General features: G+C 32.0%; 3 protein-coding genes across 3 annotated transcripts; all 3 read right to left on the reverse strand.

Moving 5' to 3' along the window:
• Positions 1–2,345: 2,345 nt before the first annotated feature.
• Positions 2,346–6,954, reverse strand: HELRODRAFT_76708 (hypothetical protein; the record flags this gene model as incomplete). The annotated part of the gene is made up of 9 exons (XM_009016224.1): positions 2,346–2,515; positions 3,023–3,194; positions 3,356–3,478; positions 3,633–3,783; positions 4,139–4,241; positions 4,624–4,697; positions 6,041–6,140; positions 6,478–6,697; positions 6,823–6,954. Coding segments are annotated over 9 exons (1,245 nt in total), but the record flags the coding sequence as incomplete, so codon positions are not given.
• Positions 6,955–10,683: 3,729 nt separating this feature from the next.
• On the reverse strand, positions 10,684–11,624 carry HELRODRAFT_170394 (hypothetical protein; the record flags this gene model as incomplete). Its single annotated transcript, XM_009016225.1, has 3 exons — positions 10,684–10,833; positions 11,290–11,396; positions 11,498–11,624. 3 exons carry the CDS (start codon positions 11,622–11,624, stop codon positions 10,684–10,686), a joined length of 384 nt encoding a protein of 127 aa, XP_009014473.1.
• Positions 11,625–14,972: 3,348 nt separating this feature from the next.
• HELRODRAFT_170395 (hypothetical protein) lies at positions 14,973–16,848 on the reverse strand (the record flags this gene model as incomplete). The annotated part of the gene is made up of 2 exons (XM_009016226.1): positions 14,973–15,688; positions 16,764–16,848. 2 exons carry the CDS (start codon positions 16,846–16,848, stop codon positions 14,973–14,975), a joined length of 801 nt encoding a protein of 266 aa, XP_009014474.1.
• Between the last annotated feature and the right edge of the window lie 254 nt (positions 16,849–17,102).

Genomic DNA, 17,102 nt, shown 5'->3' on the forward strand with positions numbered 1-17,102 from the left:
AAAATGAATGAAAAATGAAAACAGCCTCGAACCTCGAAAAAACCCCTCTGGCGGAAATCAGCCAAGTAGTCGTAGACGATTTTGAGAAAAAGGGTAATGCGAAACGTGAATGGAGTAAAAATAGAGATGTGCCAAATTTTCACATGTGTGCAATTGCTCAATTTTAAAATGAATTTTTATACACAGGATGCCCCACACATTTAAATTATAATATATGATTCTAAGCACATATATAGAATAAATTTTAAGTATGTGGTTAATGGTACCATTTATAATAACAAGCAAGAATTTAGTTGAAGAGGATTCAAGTTGCGAAAAAGGTTTATGGTCCATTACACTCTTTCTGGTTCAGGGGAATGAACAATACCCCACAAACATTGTATACGAATACATGCTAAATGACGCAACACACACGAAGCATGTGATAGGCGGGGGTCTTTTTGTCGTATTCGAACTCAGTGACTTCGGGCACTGCGAAACAGGACTAGGCGGGCTTAAGCACTAGGTCCTCAAATTACCAGAGAGTAGTAGAGTTTGTAGATAGATACATACATTTAAGTGTTCATCTCTTGTTTTTCCTAGATAACAATAAAATATCTTATCGCCTATCGTTTATAATATACCAGAATAACAAAACTCGGATATTAATAACAAATTTTATTCGCGGTCATGAAAGAATGTTTTTAAAACAGAAGTGTCCAGGAGAAAACATTTGAAAAAAAATGTCACAAATTCATTAAAATCTATATTTATAAAAACTGCAATTATTGTAACAACTAAAAAATTAAGTTCTATGACTTTCACATTGATTAAATGAGCAGCAACTAGTTATAGCAGACAATAAACAACAACAACAATAACAACAAGGTTGCAAAGGTTTCGACACAAACATGAGTCCTAGGCACCTCCAGTACAGACCCTCACCACACAAATCAATACAACACTAACAATTCATAAGAAAAAAAAGCACCTATTTGTTGCACAACTGAACCTACATGAAAGCTCCAAGTTCTGTAAACTCATTCGTAAACTGAACAACAAATTCCCCACTAACCTCAATTGCACAATAATCTTCAACAACAAGCAAATCACTTCGTACAATCGAATCGCCAACAGCTTCAACAAAATCTTTCCCTCATTACAAAAAACAACAAACCAATAAAAGAAATCGTCAAACATTTAGGACAATGAAATTCCATCTAATAACCAACACTCCGACCTTCACAGCTCACGACATCGAATCAGCCACCAAACAATCCAAAAACTCGCCAGCTATAGGCCCTGACAACATCTCCAACATCCACCTCATACACATTGGTCACTTTGGTCTTACCTCCATTGCACTCATCCTCAATCGTTCGATCTAAAACTGCAACATTTGGAAGAGCTCCACTAGAGTCCCTCTGCTCAAACATGGAAAAGACTCCACCTTGTTGAGCTACAACAACAACAACAACAACAGCAACAAACAACCACAATAACAGAAGGGTGGTAAAAAATAAACACAATTCAGTTAGTTAGGCACATCATTCACGAATTTTATTCTAGCAAATAAAAAGAGAATAACATTTTAAAGAAAAAATTACAACATGGCAGTCAGCCAATTAGACATGAAATAGATCAAATATAGTTTATATATATATATATATATATATATATATATATATATATATATATATATATTATTTATATATAAAACAAAGAGATTAAATGAATGTTGAGAAACAAATTCATATATATATATATATATATATACAATTATACATAACATATTTAACAATTGATATGCAAAATATACCGGAATTATATATATGTATGTGTGTGTGTGCGCGCAAGTAAACACCCGTATATACAGAGAATTGCGTACAACCACTCCAAATTAGGCGCGCTGAGCAATGCCTCAAGTGCTGTGCAGGCAGAAGAGTTACGTATTTAAGTTTTTTGATAGCATTTTTGAAGCGCTGAACAGAAGGAAATGACAACTTTTTGTTAGTACAACAAATTACAATGATCACAAATAATAAGAAAAAAAATAATAAAAACAGTAGCACAATAATAACAACAATGACATTTATAGTGGAAAAAAGATTTACAATTACAGAAAAGTTGATCTGTTATTATCATCATCAACAAATAATATTGAGAACAAAAAATCTCGATTTATTAAATGAATAAATGGAATATATATTTATTAATTTGGCTTTGGTTGGCAAGTCACAGAAATGATAATAAGAAAAAAATAAAAAATAACATAAATAATTAAAAAACAACAAATAAAAAACCGACGGGAAACGGATTAGTAAAATATAATAATAATAAACTGTAAAATATATACATAGAAATATTTAAATAACTTTTTTTCCCGTACCAAACATTATGAAGACAAACCAGCCGACCAACAAAATGACCGAGGTAAGGTTGAATACGACGGTCCAACTCTTGGAAACTTCTAGGATATATCCCGTGACGTATACTCCCAAAAACCCTGGTACTGCTCCCGCCATGTTTTGAAATCCTTGGTTTTTGTGTAATTGTTATTCGTATTTATTATTATTATGTTTTATTGTTACTTGTTATCATTTCTCCTTTATTTAATTAAAATCAATATCTTTTTATAACACACAAAAAAATAAAAATTAAAAAATAAAATAGGTGAGAGAAGTAAAGTAAAGTAAGTAAAGTTACTTCGGCTATCAACCCACCATATAGACTGCATGTTACAGGCGAGGACTTCTTCGCATTCGAACAGGGTCACTGCAACAGCAGTGCCAAGCATCTTAAACAACACACTACTACGCCGCCAAATTATTATTATTATCATCATCATCACCGTCATCATTGAAAGTACCTCTTCGTTGGTTTAGTAATATTTCGAAATCAAAGCAAATCAATGAAAGAAATAGAAAAATAATAAACAGCAATACTCGTGAGTTCTTGACACAAACACACGCATACACACGAACGCACGCACACACGCATATACACGCACGCACACGCACGCACATCAACACACAGTCCTAACCAAACACGGCCCCAGCATACGTAGGAGCAATATCTTGAACATTGACAGAGATGCCCGAATGATGGAAACATGAAAAGTTGATGGCCCCAGTCAGGCAGAAGAGTGCAAAGTAGTAGGAGTCGAAGTGACCCATGAGGACTAAGAACAATGCCGACCCAAGAAATGCCAACGACTGGAAAGAAATAAAATTAAGATGTTATTTAATTTATTATTTGATTTATTTTAACATTGACATATTTGTTCAAACTTATATAATCTTCAACGTTGTGATAACAAATTCTGAAAAAATAATTAATGAGAATTATTTTCAAAATAGAAGTATATTTCCGAGACCTGTATGAACTTCCTGACAAAAGTGGTGGAGAAGCCCTTGTAGATGAGGTGGTCAGCCAGCCAGCCACCGAACCACTGAGAGGGAGGACAGAACAGCCAAGGTATCGTGTTGTAGACCCATCCCTGTTGTGCATGCCAGCCAGTGAAACAATGAAGGTGTATAAAATTAAAAAATGACATCGGTAACAATAAAGTCATCGGCGTCATCAACAACAACAATAATGTCATCATCGGCGTAAACAAACTAAATCTAAAATAAACTAAAGACTGAAATGACCTTGGCATCGGGGAATGTCTCTTGGAAGTACGTAGGCAGCCATGATAGAAGTATGAAGAACATCCAGCCAGAGCAAAAATTTCCTATCACTATCGCCCTGTTTGTTGTCATCGTCATCATTTTAAAAATACGTGTGTGTGTGTGCGCCCATCTGTGTGTGTGTGTGAGTGTGTTTGTGTGTGTATGTGTGTGCGCGCCGGCATCTGCCTGTGTCAGACCATAGCGATAAACAAAAATGGCTAAAGTTATTAATACAAGTCAAATAGGAATGTTAACTTCATGAATAACAATAAAAATTTAATTACTCACTCTCCTATATTAATAATCAAATAATTAATATCAGACTGGGATTGTTATTTTGTTTGTAATGATATTTATTCGCCAATAACATCAATTACGTATCGGAAAAAATAAATAACCAAAATGGGGCTTTTGTAAACAAAAGACACCAATTAAGAGACTGGCCGTCAGTGGTTCTCGATGATGATAATGATGTCAACGACGACGACGATGATGACAGTGATGACGATGATATCTGAGCCAACTTCACCCTCCGCAAGCTTACCACAAAATAATGGTAAACAAGGAAGTGAAGGAAACTCAATATACCTTGAATTTAAAAAGAGAAAATTTAAAAATTCTAATGTATGCTAACTCAAATTAAAATCAAGCTAAATAGATATAACCACCAACTAGAGTACATAAAAAAGAGCAAACATTGCGAAAAACCCAAAACAAACACTCTCATAATCAGCCAATCAAACAGAAGATCAATCTAACAACCAATCAATCAATCAATCCTTCAGCTGTTCAATCACTTAGCCAACTCAACCAGCATAACAACTCGTTGATTCAACCTAATAAAAACAAATCATTCAAAATTTCAAACCAAGTGATCAAAAAATTAAACTGACCAAAAAAACTAACAAACCAATTATTCAAACAAACAATTAATCAACTAATCAATCAACCAACCAACCCACCAACTGACCAATGGTAATGAATGTGAGTGGCCAGCCAAGGTAATCATTCATCAATGAACCAATGATCCCAGAGAATAAGGTACTGTGATAATGATGACATCATATATATATATATTTTATTTTATTTATTTTATTTTATTTTCATTATAGAGGACCAAATAAGTTTAAAATAAACTTGTGGAGAGGCCACCCTTAACTAAGTCATTAATAAACATAAAGGTTCAAAGGTTAGAAAATTAAAAAACTAAATTTCGGCGTTCAAATGCATTCAAATACTATATCGAAATTTTATAAAAATGTTAACTCTAATGCAATATATTCAGATAATACTTCTGAACCAGTCAAATAATCATAATAATAACGGACAGACAAAAACACACACGCACCACAACACGCACCACACACACGCACGCACAACACACCCACACTTCTATTCATATTTAAACAACAGCTATATATTAATGTATATAAATCGTTAGATGGTGGTGTCGGGGTGAAGTAAGTAAAGCTGAGATTGCAACCTTTTTTTGAAGAGTTGCTTGTTTGTTATGTTATGAATGGCATGAGGCACAAATAATTTCCAAATTTTAGGGCCAGTTGTTTTTAAACTTGTAGAGATGAGTTTAAGGCGAGTTTTTACTGAGTAAAAGATAGTGGTGTGTCTAGTTTTGAGAGTTTGAACAGATTCACTGAATATATATATATATATATATATATATATATATATATAGAGAGAGAGAGAGAGAGAGAGAGAGAGAGAGAAAGAAAGAGAGATAAATATAGGTAAATATCGAATATCAAATTACTCACATGCAATTAAACAATGATAGGAGAAAGTGAAAATTCAATTTTAAATTGATTGCACACTACCACTACTTCTACAGCAACTGCTACTACTACTACTTCTACTACTACCACTACTACTTCGACTACTACTACTACTACTACTACTACTACTACTACTACCGCTACTACTACTAGTACTACCACTAAGGGTCGTTAACGCGCTACGTAAAAAAGGAGGACCACAATCGCCACCACTACTGCAAGTGGTGGCGATTGTGGCGCTAGTTAAATGATTAAGAAGCAACAAAATCGCTACCGCTACTTTTTGAACTACACATTATATAAAAAGTTTTGTAGAAATATATTTCACTTATTTAAATTTAATAGAAATCTTCGATTTTTTTTGTTAGTGCCTTTAAAATTGAATTGATTGTCTAAAATGTTTGCCAGCCAACCAACCAACCAACCAACCAATCAACCAACCAACCAACCAACCAATCAACCAACCAACCAACCAACCAACCAACCAACCAATCAACCAGCCAACCAATCAACCAACCAACCAATCAACCAGCCAACCAACCAGCTATCCAACCAACTATCCAACCAACCAGCCAACCAACCAGCCAACCAACCAACCCAATGTGACTCCCAGATGTGGCAAAGCTGTAACTGAAGGCCCTGTCGAATTCAGACACCTTTCGGGAAAACAGGCTAGACATGGAAGGGTAGTAAAACCCTGGGTCGGTGAAAATAAAATAATGAACACACAGCAATACAAACTTATTGTTAATTCTCAAGTAGTTTTAGTTCAGTTAACAACATTAGAAATTTAAAAGAAATTTATGTAAAAGTTAATAATTTAATCCAACTAATTTAAGTTATTAATTAATTTAACTAATTTAAGTTTATAATCACCAAAAATTAATCAAAAAACATTCAAAAACTTTTCAAAAAATGTTAATCCAGCAAGAAAAATACCCAGAATGAAAACGAATCAAGCAAGAAAATATCATCGAAGAAAAAAAAAACTCGAACTACACAACAACATAGACCCAACTACAACTGCTAGCCACTACCTTGGAAGCACCCAGTAAAAATCCTCATGATGACGGCGTGCATGAGGGCAGCAGTAGGCGGTCCCAGACGAATTACGTAAGGCGTCATCAATGTGAGGAATGACCAGCCTGCCAGGGATATGGATATGGTGTACTCGCCCCCATGCTTATCTGCCAGGTGACCGCCCACAACTTGGGTGGTCACATAACCCCAGAAAAATGCAGATAAAGCCAAGCCCTGTTCAAAATTAAAATTATACCCTAATAAGTTTACAAAAAAAACTTTTTTTCTATCATATTAAGAAATGTTTGAAATTACCGTTTCAGTAAACTATTTGAAGCATTTTGAATGAAGAACTTAACGGTTTGAGTCTTGGTCCAGTTAAATTCTTGTGAAACAGACACTGCACATACGGGCATTGCAGTTCTCGATGCATACAACATGGCCCCGGCAATAAAAAAGATTATTATCCATATTTTCTTCTCTTTTCTTGAAAGTTTGAAATTATAACCACGTTGACAATTCTAGTTTATTTGCAACAGATGAGTATTTAAATTGTGATTCACAATTATTTTATTTTATAAAAAACTGCATATATATCATAATGTAGCAAGTTTTTTTTTTATTAGAAAATCAAATGGAAATGTTACTGAATTATAATGAATTGTGAATGTGATGATAATGCAATATAATGATAATAACAATTGACATGTAAGCAGAAGCTGTAATGTAAGCCTTTTGTCTAACTCTAATTCTATTATAAATTATCTATCAAATTAGCCTAAAACAAACTTAATAGGACAAACACATTAATACATTCACAATATATAACAAACATAAATACATAAATACATACAGAAACTATACCTGCAAATGATATTTTTAAACAATGTCAAGTATTTTAAATAATAAATCCCTAAAATTTAAAAACATGACAAGCAAAACAGCCACAAAACTTCAAACTAAATAATTAAAAAATCACAGACAATCACATCACATCCCATGATATCAGCACACACACAGCACATTAAAATTACATCCTATCATCATATCACTATATATTATAATTATAATATAATTATTACTAAAATATAATTATATCTTCTTATCACATCACATTACATTACATTACATTACAGAGATTACATCACAGCACATATTCATGACATCAAAATTGCACACAGACCTGGTCCAGAGTCTGGAGAGTGGCAGGAAAACGTCAGGAGAATCTTCATCGTCAAATTTCTTGAACGGAATGGGAAAAACGAGCTTCTTGTTGCCCTCGATACTCATGATGTCGAAGGCGGCCACCACAGATTTTTATTGTCTTCTTCTTGGTTACCAGCAACGATGTAGTCTTCCTCATAAATGCGAACAACATTAATGTGAATTTTCAATTTATCTGCCTATCTTCAATAGAACAATTTTGTTGGCTGGCTTATTTTTGATTGTCAACAAATGGGCGTCTGCTTTTTCGGGTTGTTTAAGGTTGAAAGTTAAATTAAAAAGACAGATCAGCTCCTTCTCGCACGAGAATATATCTGCCACTCGACATTTACGCTTTGATTAAACGTAAACAGTAACGTAGCAGCGATGGACGGATGGCACCCATTAAATTTTGATATATATCTTGTATCTAATATATATATCTTGTATCTAGGATATGTCTTGTTTATATATATATGATAGCATCTAGGATTTATATGGGATATAGATAAGATATAGTGTATAGGATCTAGATAGTATCATAAATATGCGGTAGTAGAAATTTGTAGTCGCTCAATTGACACTGTTACGTTTTCTAATTCCATATCATCTCTTGCTGTAATTATAATATTTCGTAATTTCATGCACACAACTAATTAGGTAGCATTGTTACAAGAATCTTTCTACTTTTTTTGCTTCCTTTAAATGTTGATAAATTAATATGCGGTACTATCTAAAAATTTAAGGTAAGATTATAAGATTTAGAAACTGGAAAGAACTCATTCCACCGAGAACATGGTTGGCTACACGAACGGTTGGAGCATCTGTTCATTCATTCATCGAGAAAAAAAATTTCGGTTAAATTAATGGCGTGATCGTATGCATACCCGCGGTTTCGCGTTTGCCTGTACCGCTTGCATTCAATCAATCATCCAATGTTTTCAACTTATCAATCAGTCAGATCAACCATCCAATCAGCGAGCCAACTGATCAATCAGACGGCCATACAAAGAGTCAACCAACTAACCAAGAACCCAACCGAACAACCATTATTTTTCACGGCGGTAACAATCATCCAATCGATGAACAAACGCTTTTAAAAAACAAATTTTATTTGTAATTTATTATCACGGAAGTTTAAAAAGAATGTTGAATGTTAACAATGAACCTTCTGCCGATGAAGCAAACGAAGGACAACAGCAACAAACCAACACGCAACACAATAAGTGGATATAAAATAAATATTAGTCATCACATCATCATCACATCCTCATTATCGTCACTAATATTGTTGCCAGTATTTGAAAGAACAATCAACAATTTCTATGTCAACAACCAACATTATAAACTATCGCAATTTCAAAATGACAATAATTTCAACTTTGTTGGCATGCTTAAAACGTGTATAATGAAAACGTATGTTAGGTACTCAATAATAATAATAAATGATATATGGTTAAATTTGATTTAAATGTAAAACCAATATTTCAGAACGTGATGCCAAACTATTAGTGGATAATTCAAATAGGAATAGTTTAAAATGTTAATGAATAAGGAAAAACCAACATGTTAAACTACAAAAACCCTTTTAACATAACAAATGAACAAATTCAATATAAAATGTAACATATTTGCCTGTAAACAAAAAAAGATTTAGGATTCTGACACTGTATACTATTCTATCCTAATTAAATAATAACACACGTACATACACACACAAACACAGACAGACAGATATATATATATATATATATATATATATATATATATATATATATATATATATATATATATATATAACTAAAAATATTGAAGGCAAACCTCAAGGTCTACTCTGACTGGCTGAATAGTTTTTAGTTTTGCAACCAACCAGAGCTAAAGATTAAACATTTTTGAATGCATACGAAATAAAATCTTGCAACATTTTTCTCCTGATACTTAAAAAATACTAAAATGATAATTTTATTATAACTTTGCTAGATTTATGAAGAAAAAAAACTCAACGTTCTGTGATGAAAAAAAAGAGATAGGATATCATTGAATAAAAAAAACGTGTTAAAATCGAGAAATAAAATATAAGTAATGGCGGACACAGACAACAAGCGAAATATTTCCAGTATATAAAGAAACAATACACACACATACACCACACATACACACACACATATACACACACATATACACCCACACATACACACAAACACACACACGTGTATAATATACAATCTATAGATATATACATTTATATGAAGATAAAATTGATGGTATAGAATGTGCAGTGCAAAAAGAATGCGATTTTCTCATTTGATTCTTTATAATTGAGAGTATGGTTAGACGTCATTCAGCGCAATTGATAAGTGAACATTAACATAGAAAACACTAACAACTAACGTTAATAATATGAATAATAATAGATTTTATAGTAGAAATATTAATAATAGTTTTAATCATAATTATTTATTGAAATTACAAACTGGATAACAAAATAACCATAAAATAAATGTATTAGGGTACCGTTCAGCTAACTAGCGAACCAATAAACACACAAACGATTTAATCGATTTAATCGATGTATATGCACATGTAATGGATGATAAGAACTTCAAAAGTAAAACATTCTTTCATTCATTCATTCAAACATTCATTCAAACATTCATTCATTCATTCAAACATTTATTCATTCAAACATTCAAACAATTATTCATTCATTAATTCACCATCCATCCATCCAACCAACCAGTCACACACAGACACACAAACGAACGAACGAACAAACGAACGAACGAACGAACGTACAAACCCCACCAACAAATGCACCTTTCTGAAGTACTGGCACTTGGATGACTTCTGAAGTACATCAACACATCCATCGAACCACACACACACAAACACACACACACACACACACACACACACACACATACACACAAACACATATGTACATACACACACATATATACACATACTGAGAAAGAGAAAGAAAAGAGAAGACAGACAGGCAGACATCAAACATCCCATTAATAAATATACTCCTTGGAAGTACCGGCATTTGCGGATGACTTCTGAAGCACATCATCAGCGCTCGTGGACAGCTGCTGGTACTGCACATCTGTCTTCCTTCTTCTTCCTGTCTCTTTCCTTCGTCCTTCCACTATATAACCGATCACCTTCAAACATTTTTAATAAATTGGATAATAAGTTTGCTAATCGGTTAGTTAATTAATCGGTTATTATATTAATTTGTTGATTTAATTCTAAACAGCCAGCCTGACAGCCGGTCAATAATCAGTCAATTGGTCATTCAATCAATAAATCAGTCAGTCATTTAGCCAGTTAATCAGTTGTTCAGTTTGTCAATCAACTGGTCTGCCATTTGATTGGTTAGCCAATCAGTCACAGGCAGTCAGTCATTACCATTGGGTAATTAATTCAATTTGAATTCGTTCTATTTCAATGTTGTTGTTATTAACGCAAATTAAAAACATTGGCGATTAATTTAAAGTGAATGTACACAAAAGTAAAGTGCACGCACATATACATACATAGGTAAATATAAGAGTACAAACACAAACACACACACACATAGATCCGCATACGCTCATCATACACACAAAAAATGTTACCTTCTTCCTGTTATGGTAGAGGATGTAGATGAGTACGGAGAGTACGATGAAGATGACGAGTGTCACCATGAAGCCGCCCGACGAAGACTCTCCATCGACTGATGATGCTAGTGATGATGTTGTTCACAGTGACGATGATGCCAATGATGATCATTCAATGTTGATGGTGCTAATTAGAGATGTACCGAATGTCCGGTCGAAATTTGACATTCGACTTTGACGAATTTTATGTCGAATAGGCGAATGTCGCAGCTTCCATTTAAACCATCACTCTTTTGGATTCCAGCAAAATAAATGTTAATCACTTTCATTAGCGAAAAGTTTATTTTGGCCATCATATCTCTCGAAACGTTTGAATTCAAACAAGAGATTGAATGTTATCTCGATAAAGATTTGTAGGTTAAACACGAATCGCCCTCCGTTGTTTATAATTTGTTTCCCACTTCCAAAAAATTATTTCCTTATCAAATTGCGGGTTTTCGGCCTTTGGTACATCTCTAACGCTAACAAATATATACTGGTGATGATGATGACTACGATGATGATTCAATGATGATGATGATGGTGGTAATGATCTAATGACTTAATGATGGTAGGCAGTAAATGATGTCAGGCAGTTATGTTAGTGATAAAGATAATGAGGCTAATGATGATGATGACATTATTCATAATAATGATGATTTAATGATGACGGTGATGATGACAATGATGACATCATCTGTCATTTATCATTTATTTATTTATTACAATAATTCATTAATTATGTTTAATTAATTAAATAAATTTATTCAATAAAATTAAACTAATTTAGCAAACTTTTTGTCATAGATTTCTGTTTTGAGTCTTTTGTGGATTTCGGTTTCACTAAGTAACGAAAAATAAAATTTAAATAAATTATATTTGTTGGTAATATATAATTAATTAATTAATTTTGTTGATTTATTTAATTAATTTATTTTATTATTCAAATTTTATTTGTTGATATTATCTATTGATCTGTTGGTGGTTAGTACTTGAATTATTATTTAATTAGTATTTCAATTAAAATTGAATTGAAAAAAATTAAAGATAATTATTATCAATTAAATAATTAACAAGCTCACAATTATAAAGTGCTTAACATGCTCTGTAAATATACCAAGCCATATGGCAAATCAATGAATGAATACTTGGGAATGATGCTGATGGTGATATGTGCGTATGTACATGCGTGTGTGTGTGTGTGTGTGTGTTTGTGTGTGTTTGTGTGTGTATGTGCGTTTGGAAAAGTGAGAATGATGATGTTAATATTGATATGTATGCATGCATGCATGTGTGTGTGTGTGTGTGTGTGTGTGTGTGTGTTTGGGAAAGTGAAAATATTGATGATGATATGTACGTGTGGTGCGTGTGTGTTTGTGTTTATATTTATTCATTCATTTAAAAATAAAAATGGTAGCATGCAAAGTGACATTTAAATCTATTATTATATTACTATTAAGAAAATAAAAAAGAAATTATAGAAAAAAAACAAAAATAATAACAATGATAATAATATAAATATGATGAACAAATGAATTTTACCAAATGCTAAATCAATAATTGAAAATTTATAATTAATGTTTAAGGGCAACATTTTGAAGTTGGATAGCAATAGTAAGAAGAACCCAGCAAAAACAATAAAAAAGTTGAGTGGCATATTTGTGCAATCTCTCACTGCTTGTCTTTCAATCAAAATTTGTTAGAAATTTGATCGAGTTATCGCTAAAAAAAATTCATTAGAAATTTTTTAATGTAATACCCCGGCTACACTTTGACGTTGTGTATCAACAAATAAAAAAAAACCTCAAAATGTGGGAAAAAAATTTTTTTAGGAGCATGTTTCCAAGCTGATATACCTTTTACTATCTGCGATTTGTTTGAAAAAATTCAGATTGAAAAATAACTTTTCGATGAAAAGACAAAGTAGTTCGATTTTTGTGCCAACTGTGGACCATCAAGCCTTGCTGTGACAGAGTATGCAATAAGCCCTCATCGCATTTTTTAAAATCTAGTCTATCTTAAAACGAATGCTGCTAGTAGCGTTTGAAAGTTGATGAAAGATTGACTTGTAAGTAGCTGTTGTGAGAGGATGGTCGAGGTCGGATCATAAAATGTGCGAATTTGCATCTTTTACTACATTAATAAATAAAAACATTAAAAAATATCTTCCACGCGTCGACAAGACGTAGCTATTCACATGGAATCGGAAAAAAGCTTTTTTTTGTTCAAATAACTCTCCTTTCTTTACGATGAAAAATTGTAACCGGAGTGCAAGTGTAATTACATCATTCCACTTGATAATAATAACAATAATCGTCATTTATTATTATCATTATTATTATAGTTATTATTTACCATTCAAGGAGATGTTTTATTGATGCAAATTTGCAGTCACAGAAATGTTTACTCAGTACAAATAACATGCCAAAATCATAAAGAAAAGTAAATCATTATAACTATTTTCATGCTTGACTTAATCATCTTCTTCATCATCATCAACAACATCATCATCATCACGAACAACATCATCATCATCACGAACAACAACATCATCATCATCGTCAGTCCTACTCTTTCCAACTTACTCTTGTAAACATCTTCGTCACTGTTATCCTTTAAAACAGCACCATCATCATCGTCATCATAATCACCCCTGCCCACATCACCATCATTGTTATCACCCTCATTATCATTATTATCATTATTATTACTATTATTATTATTATTATGACCAACATTGATATCACTAGAAAGGCCACGTAGATTATTCACCAAGTCATTTGAAACATTTTCAACATAGTCCCTTCTATCATAAACGTCATCATCATCGTCATCGTCATTGTCAATGCCATCATCATCGTTATTATTATTACTACTACTACTACTACTACTACTACTACTACTACTACTAGTACTACTGCTACTACTACTAATTCTATCATTACCATAACCAATTTTAGGGAGCACGTCCGGACCTAACATCATTGGAGTATAAATAAATTATGATAATATTTTTTTCATTATTATTCATTCAGTATATTTTCAATAATAATAATAACAATAATAATAGTAATAATAATAACAACAATAATAATAATAATAACAATAATTTTTTATTTAATTTTCGTTCAGTCTTAAATGAAAAACAAATACAGATATGTGAAAAAAGTGAGATGTAAAGTTGTCGTCAGTTCCAGTTGGACTGTTTGACGCCGTAAAAAAAACTATGCATACACGCACACGCTCACTCTCACACATACGTACACACACAAACACGCACACACAAACACACGCACACACACACGCACAAAATAATGAACGTGAGAAAAATTGTAAACTACCATCACAATCAATATCAATAGTCAATTATTTCAACAGTCATCAAAATTTATGACTATTGGTGAATGAGTGAGTTAATGAAATAAGAAAATGAATGAACAAATGAATGAAATAATGAATGAATTAAATGAATTAAATGAATGAATGAGTGAATGAATGAATGAATTAATGAATGAATGAATGAATTAATGAATGAATGAATGAATGAATGAATGAATGAATGAATGAATAAATGAATGAATGAATGAATTAATTAATTAATTAACAAATGAATGATGAACGAATAAACGAATAAATAAATGAATGAATAACCCAACAAATCATCACCAACCAAGATTGTTTATTTTTGCCTCTCCAGCATCATTACCATCAACCTCATTGCTAGCAGCAATAGGAGCCGTATTAATTTTTAAAGTGACCTTCACCTTGTCTTTTGGTACAATTTCAGTTGTTGTTACTACAACACCTTTTTCACTATCCCCCAAAGAACCATCTTCACTTTCAACTTCTTCATCATCTTCATAAAACCCATCCTCATTTGCTGTATCTTCATCATCTGCATTACTCTTGGTAGTTGGTTTTTCGATAAATTTTATGGTTGTTTTGGTGTTTTTGGTTTTTATGGTTGGTTGTCTGGTGCTAGTAGTTTGTGTGAAAGTAGCATTGGTTTTCTGTTTGGTTTGTGTAGTTGTTTTTTTGCTTGTTGATTGTTCACTATTGATTACATTATTATTCGATGTGGTGACAGTCATCTGAGAGAAGGCCGGTTTGCTGTCGTTGCTTTGAGATTGCAGGATGGTCTGCAATTCTGGCTCAGTGCTTGTTTGTTCAGTAGTTGATTTGGTGCTAATTGAAATTAATTTGCCAGGTTGTGTAGGCTTCGTTGGATGATCACTGGATAAGTGGATTTTTTGAGTGGAAGATTGCGTGTTTAGTGAGTAGTTAATTGTAGGAGCTTTTACGGTGGTTGTTTTAATTCTATTCGTTTTTGTAGACATATTGTTGTTCGACATTCTACCAGTTATATTTTTATCAGCATCTATTTCAAAAATTATTATTAAATTCATTGTGAGTATTTCGGTTTTAATGATTTCATTACACAAGTGGTATTTTTTATTCAAATGTTAAAAAAATTTCACTCTTCTATGTGCAACACAACGAAATGGAAAGCAACACTATAATGTTTTCAAGCAAAAAATTTTAATGTGTTTGTCAGCCGATTTCAGTTACTGATAAAACAGTTGAAAATGTTTTTAAAAAGATAATTTCAAACATCTATCTACATTATTACTGAATCCTCTATATAACTTGCATCCAATGTTAAACAACTTGGCAGGTAGGTCACTTAAAACAGTTATGCTTTCATTAGAATCACTAAAAATTATGAAGTAAAATAAAATATAAAATTAAAAATTAATCATGAAAAGAAATCACAAGACATTTATTTCCTAATTGTCTTTAAGAAAACCAACTCTGATGTCAGATTGAAAATTAAATTAAAAAAATTAACACCCAAACCCAATGGGTTGGTAGCTGTTGGCACCACAACAGATGATATTGTAGTTTCTTCTGCATTAATTAAATGATTAAAGATTAAAATACAACTCTAATGAAATATTTTTCTAAATCCTTTAAATACTATTATAATTTGTTTTTGGTTTTTTTTATAGAACTAACGGTTAGTTAATAACCAAATCAAACCAAACTTTTGACTTGAGTTTTAAATGTTGACAAACACCCAAATTATTAATAAGTTACTTCTTATTAATTTTACAAAAATCCCCTTATTGCTTATATATTTGTTAGCACAACTTTCAATAAAACTTTTAAATAGAAATGACATCAAAAAAATCAAAATGGTTTTGTTTGTTTGTTTGTTTGTTTGTTTGATGAGGTTTGTTGATGCATTATTATTTTAAGTTAAAATTAATAATTAATTAATTGAGTAAGTAATTGAAACGTTGTTTTCGTAGTTTAAATAAGATGCATGTATTGTATGTAATTTAAATTTAACTTGAATAATTAAAATAAAATTATAAATAAAAAATGTCACAAAAATATAAAAAAAAAACTAAAACAAAGTTCAAACAAATAAAAACACAAATGAGTCCAACCTGCTATTACGGCATTTAAAAGCGTCAAATAAAGAAAAAATAAAACGTGAAACATCAAGAAAAATCGTGTGCCGATAGGGGCCATCTTTCACTAACTTTAATTTTTAATTTACCTGAGAATTAAAATTAGGTATCGAGTATAAAAATTGACAAGACAACAATGCGGTTCAACTAATCAGCTAAACATGAAAGTGAAATTGAAATGGATTTTTTCTTGGGACTCGTCGCGAGACAATTTGTTGCTGAAATGGAAACTGTGTAACATTTTTTTATTTATGCTCTTAATTGTTTTCGTTTTTATAGAATAATGTTAGTTAATGTTTTGGAATTGTATTCAGT

The sequence above is a fragment of the Helobdella robusta genome (assembly GCF_000326865.2).
Source record: "Helobdella robusta unplaced genomic scaffold HELROscaffold_18, whole genome shotgun sequence".
Lineage (NCBI taxonomy): Eukaryota > Metazoa > Annelida > Clitellata > Rhynchobdellida > Glossiphoniidae > Helobdella > Helobdella robusta.